Source organism: Fusarium vanettenii (genome assembly GCF_000151355.1).
Source record: "Fusarium vanettenii 77-13-4 chromosome 4 genomic scaffold NECHAsca_59_chr4_1_0, whole genome shotgun sequence".
NCBI lineage: Eukaryota > Fungi > Ascomycota > Sordariomycetes > Hypocreales > Nectriaceae > Fusarium > Fusarium vanettenii.
The window spans coordinates 52,447-66,826 of record NW_003315830.1 but is presented as its reverse complement, the minus strand read 5'-3'; the positions used below and the strand labels follow the sequence as shown (position 1 = coordinate 66,826).

Sequence of the window (14,380 nt, the reverse complement as noted above, 5' to 3'; positions counted from 1 at the left end):
TCCACGGCCAGCATTCAACCACTACTATCCCTCCCTTTTCCCTCCTCACAACCTCCCCCTTCTCCACGCTCTGCTGGCCAGCTCGCTCCGACGATTGCGATCTAGCGACAAGCAAGCTGAGCAACTGCTTCCACCGACCGCTTCTTGGGCCCGTATTGTTCCACCCCTTAATGCTTGAAGCTGCGGCTTCACCTCCCCGCCAAGATGCAGTCCTCCCCGGGAATGTTGACCAAGGTATGAATGCGCGGCCATGATGTGTCCCGGTCCAGATTGGCTAATTGTTCTTGTTGCGCAGTTTGAGTCCAAGTCCTCTCGAGCAAAGGGCATTGCCTTCCACCCCAAGAGGTCAGTCGTTGACCGTCGCTGAACCGCATCGCAACATCCAAGCTGACAAGTCACCATCAGACCATGGATCCTCGTGTCGCTACACTCTTCCACTATCCAGCTCTGGGATTACCGAATGGGAACATTGATTGATCGTTTCGAGGAACACGATGGCCCCGTTCGAGGTGTCGATTTCCACAAGACCCAGCCGCTCTTCGTCTCGGGCGGTGACGACTACAAGATCAAAGTCTGGTCCTACCAGACCAGGCGCTGCCTGTTCACCCTCAACGGCCATCTTGACTATGTCCGAACTGTCTTCTTCCACCACGAGCTTCCCTGGATCCTGTCAGCCTCGGATGACCAGACCATTCGGATATGGAACTGGCAGAACCGTTCATTGAGTAGGTTGCGTTGGCGCTTTGCCAAATGTTCTGAAATGCTGATGTGTCCATAGTCTGCACCATGACTGGCCACAACCACTATGCCATGTGTGCCCAGTTCCACCCCAAGGAAGACCTCGTCGTCTCGGCCTCTCTCGACCAGTCCGTCCGCGTTTGGGACATCTCCGGCCTCCGAAAGAAGCACTCTGCCCCCACTTCGATGTCTTTTGAAGACCAGATGGCGCGCGCCAACCAGAACCAGACCGACATGTTTGGCAACACCGACGCCGTTGTCAAGTTCGTCCTCGAGGGTCACGACCGAGGTGTCAACTGGGTCGCCTTCCATCCCACAATGCCCCTCATTGTGAGCGCTGGCGACGATCGCCTGGTCAAGCTCTGGCGCATGAGCGAGACCAAGGCTTGGGAGGTTGATACATGCCGAGGACATTTCCAGAACGCCTCGGGTTGTCTTTTCCATCCGCACCAGGACCTGATTCTGTCTGCTGGCGAGGATAAGACCATTCGTGTGTGGGATCTTAACAAGCGAACTGCCGTTCAGTCCTTCAAGCGAGAGAACGACCGTTTCTGGGTGATTGCTGCCCACCCCGAGATCAACCTCTTTGCTGCTGGCCACGACAATGGTGTCATGGTCTTCAAGCTGGAGCGTGAGCGCCCTGCCTCGGCAGTTCACCAGAACCAGCTGTTCTACGTCACCAAGGAGAAGCACGTCAAGTCCTACGATTTCCAGAAGAACATCGAGAGCCCTACCCTGCTGTCGCTCAAGAAGCTTGGTAGCGCCTGGGTTGCGCCCCGTACCCTGTCCTACAACCCTGCGGAGCGATCTATCCTTGTCACCTCCCCCGCTGAGGGAGGCTCTTATGAGCTTGTGAACCTTCCCAAGGATGGCTCGGGCGCTATCGAGCCAGCCGAGTCCAAGCGTGGCGCTGGCAACTCGGCCATCTTCGTGGCTCGCAACCGATTCGCTGTGCTCAACTCGGCCAACCAGACCATCGATATCAAGGACCTCTCCAACAACACGACCCGATCCTTCAAGCCTCCCGTTGGCACCACTGACATCTACTTTGGAGGTACTGGTAACCTGCTGATCATCACCCCCACCGCCGTCCACCTTTACGACATCCAGCAGAAGAAGAGCACCGGTGAGCTTGCCGTCAACGGTGTCAAGTATGTTGTGTGGTCCAACGATGGCCTCTACGCCGCTCTCCTGAGCAAGCACAATGTCACTATTGTTACCAAGACTCTCGAGCAGGTCAGCACCCTCCACGAGACGATTCGTATCAAGAGCGCCACCTGGGACGATGCCGGTGTCCTCCTCTACTCGACTCTTAACCACGTCAAGTACACTCTCCTGAACGGCGACAACGGTATTGTCCGAACCCTGGATCAGACCGTCTACCTGGTCAAGGTCAAGGGCCGCAACGTTTACTGCCTTGACCGAGCTGCCAAGCCCCGTATCCTGCAGATCGACCCTACCGAGTACCGATTCAAGCTGGCCCTCGTGAAGCGAAACTACGAGGAGATGCTTCACATCATCCGAAATTCCAGCCTTGTGGGACAGTCCATCATCTCATATCTCCAGAAGAAGGGCTACCCCGAGATTGCTCTGCAGTTCGTCCAGGACCCTACTACCCGATTCGACCTTGCCATTGAGTGCGGCAACCTTGATGTGGCTGTTGAGATGGCTAAGGAGCTTGACAAGCCCAAGTTCTGGACTCGCCTGAGCACCGAGGCCCTGGCACATGGCAACCATCAGGTCGTTGAGATGTGCTACCAGAAGCTGAAGCAGTTCGACAAGCTTTCCTTCCTGTACCTCGCTACCGGTGACCACTCCAAGCTTGCTCGAATGGCTAAGATTGCTGAGCACCGTGGTGACTTTACCTCGCGATTCCAGAACGCCGTTTATCTCGGCGAGGTTGAGGATCGCATTCAGATGTTCAAGGAGATTGACCTCTGTAAGTATAAGCTAGCTAGCTATCTTGGATCCCACTAACTGTGTATAGACCCTCTTGCCTACATGACTGCCAAGTCTCGCGGCCTTGAGGAGGAGTGCCAGGCCATCCTCGAGGCCACTGGTCTGACTGAGGAAGACCTCACCATGCCCACTCTCGGTGCTCCTCTGTCTACTCCCAAGCCGGTCGTGTCCACTTTCAAGGCCAACTGGCCCACCAAGGCTACTTCGCAATCCTTCTTCGAGAAGGCTCTTCTTGGACAGGTTGAGGGTCTCTCGCTCGAGGATGAGCCCGCTGCTGCCACTGGAGGCTTCGAGGATGCCCTGGAGGATGATTCTGCTGCCAAGCGCAACGTCTCCTTGATCGATGATGACGATGAGGATGTCGCCGGTTGGGATATGGGCGACGATGATGTTCCTGAGGTCGACAGCGACTTCGTTAATGTCGAGAGTGCTGATGCTGGCGGCGCTGCCAGCAGTGAGGCTGACCTTTGGGCGCGCAACTCACCCCTGGCTGTGGATCACATTGCTGGCGGTTCGTTCGAGACTGCTATGCAGCTCCTGAATCGACAGGTTGGCGCTGTTGACTTTGCACCACTCAAGCCGCGATTCCTTGAGGTCTACTCGGCCTCCAGGACCTTCCTCCCCGCTTCCCAGGGCCTGTCACCCCTGGTGAACTATGTCCGCCGAACCCTGGATGAGACCGATCCCAGAAGGGTTCTGCCTATTATCCCTCGGGATTTGGAGCACCTTGCCTCCAACGACCTGCAGGCAGGCTACGACTCGATGAAGTCCAACAGGCTGGATGCTGGTGTCAACATTTTCAGAGGCATCCTGCACTCCATCCTGGTCAATGCTGTTTCGAGCGAGGACGAGGTGGCTGAGGCTAAGAAGCTCATTGCTTCGGCGAGCGAGTACGCTGTTGCTATGGACATTGAGCTCTCGAGGAGACAACTGGGCTCTGCCGAGGTCGTCGCCAATGACCCCGAGAAGCTTCAGAGAAGCCTTGAGCTGTCGGCATACTTCACGATCCCCAAGATCGAGGTGCCTCATCGACAGCTTGCCCTGCTCAGCGCCATGCAGCTGGCCATGCGCAACAGGAACTATAACTCTGCCCTAAGCTTTGCTAACCGCATCATCGCCAATGGCGGTGCTAGCAAGATTGTGGAGAACGTAAGTTATCACAGTGCCTTATTGCAATTATCTCAATGACTAACAACGTAAATAGGCCAGGAGAGCTAAGGCTCAGTGCGAGCGCAACCCTCATGATGCTGTTGAGATCGAGTTCGACCAGTTCGCTGAGTTTGACGTGTGCGCGGCCAGCCACACTCCCATCTACAGCGGCACGGCGTTCGAGGAGTGCGCCTTTGACGGCTCCAAGTACCATACCCAGTACAAGGGCACCGTGTGCCGAGTATGCCAGGTTTGCGAGATTGGCAAGCATGGCAGCGGCTTGAAGCTATTCGCTTAAGCCTTTAAAGAGTAGAAGATTTAATGACTGGAGCGCAAGTTGGGACATGGAGTTTCGAGTCAACGATGCACAAAAGAAGCCAGGTGGACCGATAGGGAACGTCTATGGTTTTCAAAAAAGGCCGGACTTGGACGATAGGTTGGTAGAACGATGGCATAGGAGTCATGTCGTATCTTTATAGCTGCAACTTAGCCTGAATTCATGCGAGACGTACACAATTCGATAGAAGGATGACGTATGGAGACCTCATGAGTGTATGTGTTGGACGGTTACTTGCTTTGTGTTTCCGTCGGATGGACGGATATCGTCAAGTTGAATTAGTCGTACAACAGTTGTCTCTTCCTCTACTCGTCTATATCCTGTTTCCCCTTCATCTCCACTAGTGCAGCTCTACACAATCGTCTCGAGCTCGCGGGCGTAGCCCAGAGCATTCTCTATCACCATCTGGCTCATCTCCTTGTTCTGGTCACCATCCTCACCCTCAGCAGCGTCAGGGAAGTAGATTTGGCCGTCGCGGACGACCCAGCCGCGGTGGTGGGCGAACGAGATGACGTCGCCCTCCGAGTCGAGGAAGAGCAGGGACTTTGTCGAGCTGATGGGGAGGCTAGGGTATGCGCGCTCGCTGCTGGAGGCGATTTCGGAGCGGATCTGGTTCTTAAGGATCTGTGTCCAAGTTAGTATGCGTTGATCGTTGAGAGCGTATAGATCCCTACCTCTGAGAAAACGCTATACTCGTCGCATGGCACCTCGCTGCTCTTCATGGCCTTCCAAACCCGGTCGTAGGATCCCTCCATCAACCACCTCTCCAGACGAATGGGATAGCCCAAGTATCGGTCACTCTCGACGTCACCGCCGCCACCTTCCCGGTTGGCCAAGCTCTCAAGCTCGGTGTGGAACTCGGCATATCGACCCTGAGTCAACAACAGAAGCAGGCTCAGACCAGTGACCTTGTTCCGCTCGGGTAGGTTGGGCGCAAGCACGGAGGCGGGGAGCTCGTAGAAGGGCTGGAGCTGCTGGACATAGCGGGTGAAGGCGTCGGGGTTGCGGGCGCGGATGGCGAAGAGGGCACCCTGCTCGTAGGTCTCGCGGGCGAGAGGGAGGAGGGGAGCGGGGGTGCTGGGGGACGGCGTGAGGGCGTTGAGCTTGAGAAGAGCGAGCTTGGCCTTGGAGAGGAGGGCGTTGGCGTCGGAGTAGCTCATGGATGGGGAGTGCTTGAGCTGAGCAAGGATCTGGGCGAGGTTGCGGTCGGCCATTGTGGGCGACGGGGGGAGAGCAGAATGCCTCGTTACGGTTTCGCGCAGAGTATTTTACTGAGGTTTTTGGTGGGAGATGAGGCGGTCAATGAGGCGGTTTTGTGGTATGGTTATTTGGGGTCGTGGTGTTGATGGTTGGTGATATTGAAGCTTCACCAGGCTGCATTCAGTGACGCGAGGCCACGGCACATGCCTGGCGCTGGTGGTTGCGAGGTGCTGGGGTTGCAGGGGTATCTCGGGAGAGAGAAATTCCGGGCCGGGCCGCCAAGTCACCTCGGATGAGGTAATCATCATGGACGATCCATCGGCACCCAGGTTCGCGCCATTTCAACAAAATTACATCTTTGTAATTCGCTGTTTTTCTAGATTGAAATCGCATCTTTGGGTTGCATGCGGCTGATCGCGCATGGACAGCAAGCGAGCACATCCCATCTGTTTGGGGTTGGGCTGGGCAGACTATCGATGAAGGTCCATGGGGGTCAAAGTCAGCCTTGTGCGGCTGTCTTGGCGGCGGTTTGATCGATTCCATATGCAGTTCCGCGCAAAGGACTTTGGGCCAGAGTCAGCCTAGGCTATGCGGGTTCTATCTGCCTTGACACCTCCAGTGCCAAGGTAGGTGCTCCGTCCCGTACCTCGCATAGCACTAAACGATTAATTAAACTCGCATTTGGAGCCACGAGGTAACAAGCTTGTTCTCTGTCGGAGACATAGCTTTCACGTGGCCGTGCAAAACACGACAGCTGTTGTTAGGTAGTGCCGTGCTTGTGTACGGGGACAACTATGAGCATGGCATGTCCTGCCGCAACAGCAAGGAGTTTGGTCCAACAGAAACAAAACAATTCAAAATTCAGGCCATCATGGCCTCGACCAGCAAACGGCGCTCGCTGGAAATGAAACCAGGGACAGAGCTGGAGCTGAAAATAGCAGCGGGGGCTGTGGCTGAGCAAGCGACCAGCTTGGTCATTTAGCTGAGCTGCAGTAAAGCTCTCTCGAAGTGGTGTCCGTATCGGTAAATTAGCTACATCCATCAGCACATGTGAAACTTGACAACTAGGTAACCAAAGAGCACGAGAAATGAGAGGCATCAGGACATGTGCCGCAATGGTTGGCAGATTTGAGAGTACTACCAGGGTCATGACTTCACGACGCCGTGACGAGCATGTACATCATAGCCAGCCTCTCTCTGCCCCTCGTCTGAAGGGTGTCTCCGTGGCCGTGTGGCTACCCTCCATTCCGAGCTCCAGCTTCACAGCTCTTGGAGCCGTTGATTGCAATGCAAATCCCCATGGCCATGTTTCTTGGCAATATTCAATAGCTTTCAATTTATCTGCCAAATGAGAGACTAGTACAACCATCACTTGACACCCGGTTTAAATGAGCCCTGTTAATAATTAAGAGTATTTATAGAGTACTACCTAATTACTATGATTACATTTTCTTAATTCTTATCACATTTTAGGTAGATTATTTCCTCGCAAAAGAAGAGTATTTCCTAAGCATTAGACGGCTCGTCTGCTGTTGCAGTGTCGGACAGTTGCAGGTGGTGCCTCCCTTACAACCACCTGGAACTTAAGCGAGAGGCATCTGACGTCGAGGACCTGAGATCTCAGGCTCCTGCCTCTGCCTCTTCACCTTTATTCTTCGCATTACTGGCCTATTTCATTCCTACACCCAACCTCTCTACTCCTTGCATCGCTCCATACGAACCGTCTCATGTCCGCGCCGATCCTCACCTAATAGTTCATGTCAGTCCGACAGAGTTCCTGATTCCACAAATTGAAACAAGACGCCGTTGAACGAACGGGGCCAACATCCCTGCTGCGAATCCTTCACCCATAGCCCACTTACGACCTGTCTGTCGCAGGCTACTCGACTGTCGCAGCACGCACGAGCGTCCCTTTGCTTTTCCCTTCGTTTCCCCACGCACTGTCGCCCGTCGCGCGCACCTTTTACTCGGGAGCGCCCCGCTCCCAACAGCCGCCGCCGCAGCCCACCCTCTGCAAGACGCCCACAGGGTGCCAGTCGCGGGCTGGGCCTAGCGATTTCTAGTGTTACAGCTCCTTACAGCTGATTACAGGACAGCAGCCCATCTCGTGAGGCCCGTCACACTGACGGATACATAACGAAGCGTCTGGACCCTCAGCCTCTCCGCTGATCTCGACCTCGGCTCCCTTCTTTTCCGACTCTCTTTGTCGACTTTCTCTTCGTTCTATACCCATATTCCCTTGCCCCACACGCCGCCCTCAAGCCGCCGCAATGGCGAGCTATCAGCAATACGCACAGCTCGGAAAGGGAGCTCCCGGCGGCTCAGCCGCTGCCGGCAACTCTTCATGTAAGCAACCCTTAATTCTCCCGTCATCCCCGTCATCACTTGGCCGGCTCCCTCTGTAAGAGCTGATATGCAGGAGCGCATCTTGTGCGAGCTGGCGACTCTCCATTCGCCGACATATCTGTTTGACTTGATTGATTGATTGATTGGTGGCCGACACTGGACCAAGAGGGACTGAGACGCAGTCTCTTGGACCCATACGAGAACAAGGACATCAAAGCGAGAGCGAGAAACGCCTCTTGGACAAGAGAACCCCGACAGAGTTTGGCGCGAACTATCTAGACCTGAAGCCGTGTCAGCTTTTACTCGTCCCTGGCCACCTGCAAGATCGGTCGACGCCCAGCCCCTTAGAAACACGCAAGCCCAGCTCAACATGCAACATGGTCTTTCCCCAGAGCTCCAGACCAGCATCGTCATTTCGACAGGGGAGCTATTTGCGTCTCTGGCACCCACTACACAGCCTGGTCCTTGGATACCAAGCCACATTCTAGGTCTCAGCAATGTCTTCTGGACCATGCCAGCCAGCGGGTCAGGATACAACAGTGCCTAAACACCACAATGGGCCGGCACAGGATGGACCCTTAAAGCGCCTGCTGTGGCGGACGACATTGTGACTATTCTGACACAGCCATCTCGGAACGGAACGTCCAAGCAATCGTCCAAGCGAGTTTTCTTATTCTTCTATGGGTATTAGTAGATCTTCGTATCTGCTCCATTACGTCCCGCTTCCGACAACATTTGTCTCTCGGCAGTACCTACGGACAATCCAAGCCGACCCCTAGCAGAGTGGTTCTTGGCGCACTTTGGACCTGGATCCTTGTGCTTGATCCCCTGAGGCACCACCCGATGTTGGGCTCTAGAACCCCGCCGCACTGTTACTACTTCTGGATCCCCTCGTCGTTGGGCTCCCGAACCGCCTCCGTTTGGCGTTTCACACTCCATCTTGATTCTGGAGCCTTTTCTTCGGGCCACAGCCAGCCTACAGTCTACGTCAAATCGACTAATTCTGCAGCTTGTCGCTGGAACCACCGCCACCAATCAATCAATCAATCAGGCAGGTAGGCAGGCAAGCCAGCCAACCAAGCCAGAACGCAGCGCAGAGCACGCACAGCTATTCAGCTCGTCCTTCGGTCGCCCGCTGGCTTGGGCGAAAGGAGGGGTTACGCGCCGTCTCTGCAGAGTCATCGGCGACCGCGCCCGTCAGCTCTTACAGTGCCCTCATCTCCCCGGGAGAGGCCAGAACCAGGGCCCCTTCATTATTCATCCTTTCCCCCAATCCTCGTGCTGACATCTTACGTCCTTCTCCGACAGACGAGAGCCAGCAGAACGACATGGCTCCCCCACAACTCGGTGCGACCTTTGTCCCCGGTGGTTTTGACGACTATTATATGCCAGAGGTCGTCGCTCCTGCGCCCCAAAGGTACGTCGCCTGGTTTCTCCCCTTTTTAATCCCATCCCGTTTGCGGCCCAGGCTCCAGTTTCTATTTCCCGATTCCCCAAGCCCAAGCTCCCTGCCCTGCTCCGTCCCAGTCCCAGTCCCCTTAAGCTTGCCTGTGAGAGCCGGATCCGGTTGCAACGGTGGAAAGGTGGGGCGCGCTGACGATTCTTTGTTGTCCTTGTATCTAGGGTAACCCCTCAGGTCCCCCAAAACATGCAGGAGGACCTCCAGCGCATGGAGCTCGAGGCTACTTCTGTTGAACCGCGATCCGAAGCTGCACCTGGACCTGGACCTGGACCTCGTCACACCCGCGAGCCCTCCCTCTCGACTTATATCAACCCTCGGGGAGCTGACCAGCCCCGGCCCCAGGCCAACGCCGCCCAGGTCCTAGACGACGATATTCGAGCATACAAGTCGAGCGACGCCTACAGGACCGAGCGCCTCAGCACCATGAACTTCGACGCCCCCTCCTTTTCGCCCTTCCCCAAGGTCAAGGGCGATAACATCCCCCCGACTGACGAGGAGAAGGAGGAGATACTATGGAACGCGCGCAAGCACGTTTTGCACTCCCAGAATGTCTCGATGCAGATTACCTGGGCGCGCGACGTCCTTACCTGGGCGGACATCTCCCAGGAGAGCCTCACGAGAGAGTATGGCGACAGGGCCCGACCCGCTACCCCCCGCATAGAGCATGAGCTCCGCCTCGACGCAATCAACATCATCTCCTACCTGTCACAGCAAGAGCATCCCGAGGCACTTTACATGCGCTCAAAATGGCTCGAGTTTGGCAAGTTTGGCAATCGCGTTGACAAGCGTGAGGCCTATGTCGGCTACAAGCGTGCCGCCGAGCTTGGCCACGCCCGATCGGAATACCGGATGGGTATGTTGTACGAGCAGTCCAACGACATGTCCAAGGCCAAGGAGCATTACTACCGCGGTTTATCCCTCAAGGATTCCGCCTCGCTGTACCGAATGGGCATGATGAGCCTCTTGGGTCAGCACGGCGAGACCAAGGACTACTCGACTGGCCTTGAGCGGATACAGGCCGCCGCTGATAGCTCTGATGAGGATGCTCCCCAGGGCGCCTACGTGTACGGCATGCTCATCGGACGGGATCTACCCGACATCACTATTCCCGAGGGTCTGCTGCCCAACAACCCCCAAACGGCCAAGATGTATATCGAGAAGTCAGCTTACCTAGGCTTCGCCAAGGCCCAGCTAAAGATGGGCCAAGCTTATGAGCTTTGCCAATTCAGCTGCGACTTCAACCCATCATTCTCCATCCACTACTACGGCTTGGCAGCCAAGCAGGGCCTGCCGGAGGCTGCTCTGGGTGTCAGTCGATGGTTTTTGTTTGGATATGAGGGTGTCTTTAAGAAGAACGAGGCATTGGCGTACAAGTACGCTCAAGAAGCTGCAGCCGCCAAACTTCCTACTGGAGAATTCGCTCTGGGATACTACAACGAGATAGGAATACACGTTGAGAAGAGCCTGGCGGAAGCCCGGAAGTGGTACCAGATTGCGGCCGACCACGGCAACAAGGACGCCATTGGCCGACTCGAATCGCTTGACGCCGACAGGACTCTCTCCAAGACTGACCACGAGACGACCACGCTGACCCGAATCAAGTCGCAACACGGTTCTCAGCGGGGACAACGACCCGATCGCTTCAAGCAGCCACAGCAGATGCCCACCCTGAGCGAGAACAGCGCCCCCGCCTCGCCTACCGTCGATGCTGTCGGGGGCCGACAGCCATCTCCATCTCCTGGCTTGGCTCCTAACCAATCCCTAGGAGCCCGACCAACCCTCGTCTCGGAGCACGTCAACTTCCCCGATCCCTCCCGGGCTTCCTTCGTGCTCCCTGCCGTCAATACAGACCGACCTCCCGCCTTTAATGTCCGGCTAGATGCAAACCAAGGCCCGCCGCGACCTCATTCCGCAGCCCCGTACCCCGAGGATGATCGACCGCCGCCCCTGACCGTTCGTGCTAAGTCCACGGCGCCTTATCCGGAGGATGATGTTCGGGGACCTACCTCTCCTCGATTTAACCAAGACCCTCGGCTGGGACCTCAGGCAGACCGTCCTTCAAGCGCCTTTGGTATCAAGCCCCAGACCGGTGGTCCTCGACCAATGCCAGGCTCCCAGTCAATGGGTAACCTCCATCCTGGTGGACCCGGAGGACCTGGAGGTCCCGGCGGTCCCGGTGGCCCCGGCGGTCCTGGTGGCCCTGGCCGTCCTGACTTGCGTGGTAGAGCCGCATCTGCTGGATATGAAGGTGGCCGTCCAGGTCCTGGTGGTCCTGGTGGTCCCGGTGGCCCTGGAGGACGACCATCTCCTTACCCAGAGGACAACAACTTTGCCAGACCAGGCAGTGCAGCACCATACCCCGATGCTGGGCCTCAGGGTGGCCGACTCCAAAAGCCTCCTCCTGCTGGTCAATACCCACCCGGGCCCCAGGGTGGGCCAGGTCAGCCTCAGAACTACGAACGCTTCTCTCGTGTGCCTGGAGCTAGTGGCCGACCCGAGCGAGGAAGCTCGCTCCCTCAGAACCAGCAGCAAGGAGGCCCACAGCCAGGAGGCCCACAGCAGCCTCGCCCACAGCCGACAGATATGCGCCCCGATATGCGGCCGCCGCGTACCTCAAGCGCCGCTCAAAATCGTGTTCCTGGTGGCCCAGGACACGGTGGTCCCTCTCCAGGACCCTTTGGCGGACCTGGCGGACCCGGCGGACCCCAGGGTGGACCAGGAGGACCCCAGGGTGGACCAGGAGGACCAGGAGGACCAGGAGGACATCAAGGGGGCCCTACTGGACCTCCCAGGACTGGCAGTGCGCCGCCGTCGCAGTTCCAGAGGCCTGATAACAAGCCTAGCCCTGCTCCTAGCGCGGCAACTGCACCGCCACCTAAGGGAGGCAAGGGCCCAGCGACTTTTGAGGATATGGGTATTCCACAAGGAAAGCAGGAAGGCGACTGTGTAAGTGTTTACTGATTATCCGTGTTTAAGCAGATGGCTAACTTGAAGTAGATCCTCATGTAAATGCGGGCAGTGGCTGGGAATGAGATTGATAAGCGAGTGGATGGATCATATGGAGGGAATAGACTTAGCTGGGAGAAGGGGCATTACTGGAGTCAAACTTGCGGATGGGACGGGATGGGATGGAATTGTATTTAGGCCGATAGTGAAGGAACAATGACGGAGCAAGCATGGGAGGCAGGGTTGGTTGCGTACATGTCTGTTGGACACTATGGATGCCCCCGGGTTTGCTGTATGTATCGACGGACGGCCTGACTATGAGTATACAGAGGCATTGATATGAAATACGCATGAAGCAGGTTGCATAGATAATGAGTTATGACCTTGTGAGCCGATAATGGCTTTTGTTCAAGGGGTGTCTCACTGGCATCTCAAGTTGTGTGACTACGGCCAGCTTATTCCTCATCCTGGAATCGAAGTTGAACCCAAGGGGCTCATAGGTCCTTGAACACGGCTATGACTTGGGGTTAGTGCATGGTCGTTCTATTGTGTGTGGTGTTCATCCTGTTGGGTGTTTCTCGTTCGATGAGGACACAAAGAATATGGAGGAATGAACGTGAAAACTATACGATGATTGGAGCAGGAACAGTAGAGAGACAAAGAACTAGAAATGTGTATAACTCTGCCTTATTCCTCTGTAACATGCATCTAGGCTTTTGGTGCAGATACTTCATTGTTGATAGCCAGCAAGGGTTTCTTTGAATTGTCAACGTCAAAGAGATCACTGAGACTTCTCAAGCGGATATTCAACATGAGCGGCATCGAAAATGAGAGAGAAGGCACGGCGGTGCCAGAAGCACCTGTACCTATCCCACGAGGTTCTGTTCAGCCGGATGAAGAAAGGGGACCAGGAACACCGTTCGATGGTGTCGACAACACACAGCCAGAAGAGCCTCAAGAATTCGAGATGAGTATCATGGAACAAGTGGTACGTCGAGTATCTCCCCAGTCCAGTTTCAGCTCATTGACACCTCCAGATGGTGGATGGAGAGCTTGGTGCGTCTGCTTCTCTGGTCATTTGGTCTACATGAACACATGGGGTTGGGTTAACTCTTTTGGTATCTTTCAGGCTTACTACGTTGACAAGCTCAATCGATCGGTGAGCGAAATCTCGTGGATTGGATCCATTAGTGTCTTTTTGCTGTTCTTTGTGGGAACCCTTACGGGACGGTTGGTCGATGCTGGGTACTTTCGGTATGTCTTCGTTACCGGCATTTTGCTGCAGGTTGTGGGCGTCATGGTTACTTCGGTGGGTTCCGAGTACTGGCACTTTTTTGTTGCTCAGGGAGTTCTGGTTGGACTTGGTCATAGCTGCGTTTTCTGCCCTGTTCTTGCGGTGCTGTCAACGTACTTTGCTAGACGACGTGCTTTGGCTATGGGCATCGCTGCTTGTGGGAGTGCTACGGGGGGTATGGTGTTTCCTAGTCTTGTGAGGCAGCTTCTGCCAAAGCTGGGCTTTGCTTGGACGTTGAGGATCGCGGGTCTCACGCAATTGCTGACGCTCTCTTTAGCTTTGGTGTTTGCCAAGCCTAGAATCAAGCCTCGTGGTTCAAACCCACTCGTAGATTGGTCTGCCTTCAAGGATGTTGAGTATGCCTTGTACGTTACAGCGTCCTTCTTTACCTGCTGGGGCGTGTATCTCGCATACTACTTCATTCCTGCATATTCACAGATTGCCCTTGATCCCCCCCTCACATACACTGAATCCCTCGACCTGCTCATGATCCTCAATGGTGTTGGTATCGTCGGCCGTCTGGCATCCAGCTGGGTCGCCGACCATACAGGCGCCATCAACGTATTCGCACCGCACGCCCTCGCAGCGTCTCTACTGCTGTACTTTTGGATGCTAGTGACAGACAAGGCAGGTCTGTACGCTTGGGCAGTTATATACGGCATCATTGCAGCGGCCATTCAAAGTTTGTTCCCCACGGGTGTATCATTACTGACGCAGGACCTCAGCAAGATTGGCGTCCGGATGGGTATGGCGTTTACGGTTGCGAGTTTCGCGGCGTTAACCGGGCCCCCTATTGCAGGTGCTATCATTGATGTTGAGGGAGGATACTATGGTGCGCAGGCATTTGCGGGAAGTGTCCTGGCCATGGGTGGAGGGTTGTTGATGATTGCCAAGGGAAAGCATATGCGAAGAACTGGGGCAGGGTGGATGGGCAAGATTTAAAGGTTTG

General features: G+C 55.6%; 4 protein-coding genes across 4 annotated transcripts; 3 read left to right on the top strand and 1 right to left on the bottom strand.

Moving 5' to 3' along the window:
• Positions 1-204: 204 nt before the first annotated feature.
• On the top strand, positions 205-4,370 carry NECHADRAFT_59656 (uncharacterized protein; the record flags this gene model as incomplete). Its single annotated transcript, XM_003040696.1, has 6 exons — positions 205-234; positions 296-345; positions 406-725; positions 779-2,677; positions 2,726-3,846; positions 3,902-4,370. The coding sequence occupies 6 exons, from the start codon at positions 205-207 to the stop codon at positions 4,142-4,144; spliced, it is 3,663 nt and encodes a 1,220-aa protein (XP_003040742.1). The 3' UTR covers positions 4,145-4,370.
• A 36-nt stretch (positions 4,371-4,406) lies between these two features.
• Positions 4,407-5,542, bottom strand: NECHADRAFT_59655 (uncharacterized protein). Its single transcript, XM_003040667.1, has 2 exons — positions 4,858-5,542; positions 4,407-4,807 (listed from the first exon to the last, which is right to left on the bottom strand). Exons 1-2 carry the CDS (start codon positions 5,395-5,397, stop codon positions 4,535-4,537), a joined length of 813 nt encoding a protein of 270 aa, XP_003040713.1. The 5' UTR covers positions 5,398-5,542; the 3' UTR covers positions 4,407-4,534.
• Positions 5,543-9,057: 3,515 nt separating this feature from the next.
• On the top strand, positions 9,058-12,152 carry NECHADRAFT_37440 (uncharacterized protein; the record flags this gene model as incomplete). The annotated part of the gene is made up of 4 exons (XM_003040695.1): positions 9,058-9,146; positions 9,353-9,465; positions 9,571-11,412; positions 11,452-12,152. The coding sequence occupies 4 exons, from the start codon at positions 9,058-9,060 to the stop codon at positions 12,150-12,152; spliced, it is 2,745 nt and encodes a 914-aa protein (XP_003040741.1).
• A 961-nt stretch (positions 12,153-13,113) lies between these two features.
• On the top strand, positions 13,114-14,373 carry NECHADRAFT_37501 (uncharacterized protein; the record flags this gene model as incomplete). Its single annotated transcript, XM_003040694.1, has 1 exon — positions 13,114-14,373. One exon carries the CDS (start codon positions 13,114-13,116, stop codon positions 14,371-14,373), a length of 1,260 nt encoding a protein of 419 aa, XP_003040740.1.
• Between the last annotated feature and the right edge of the window lie 7 nt (positions 14,374-14,380).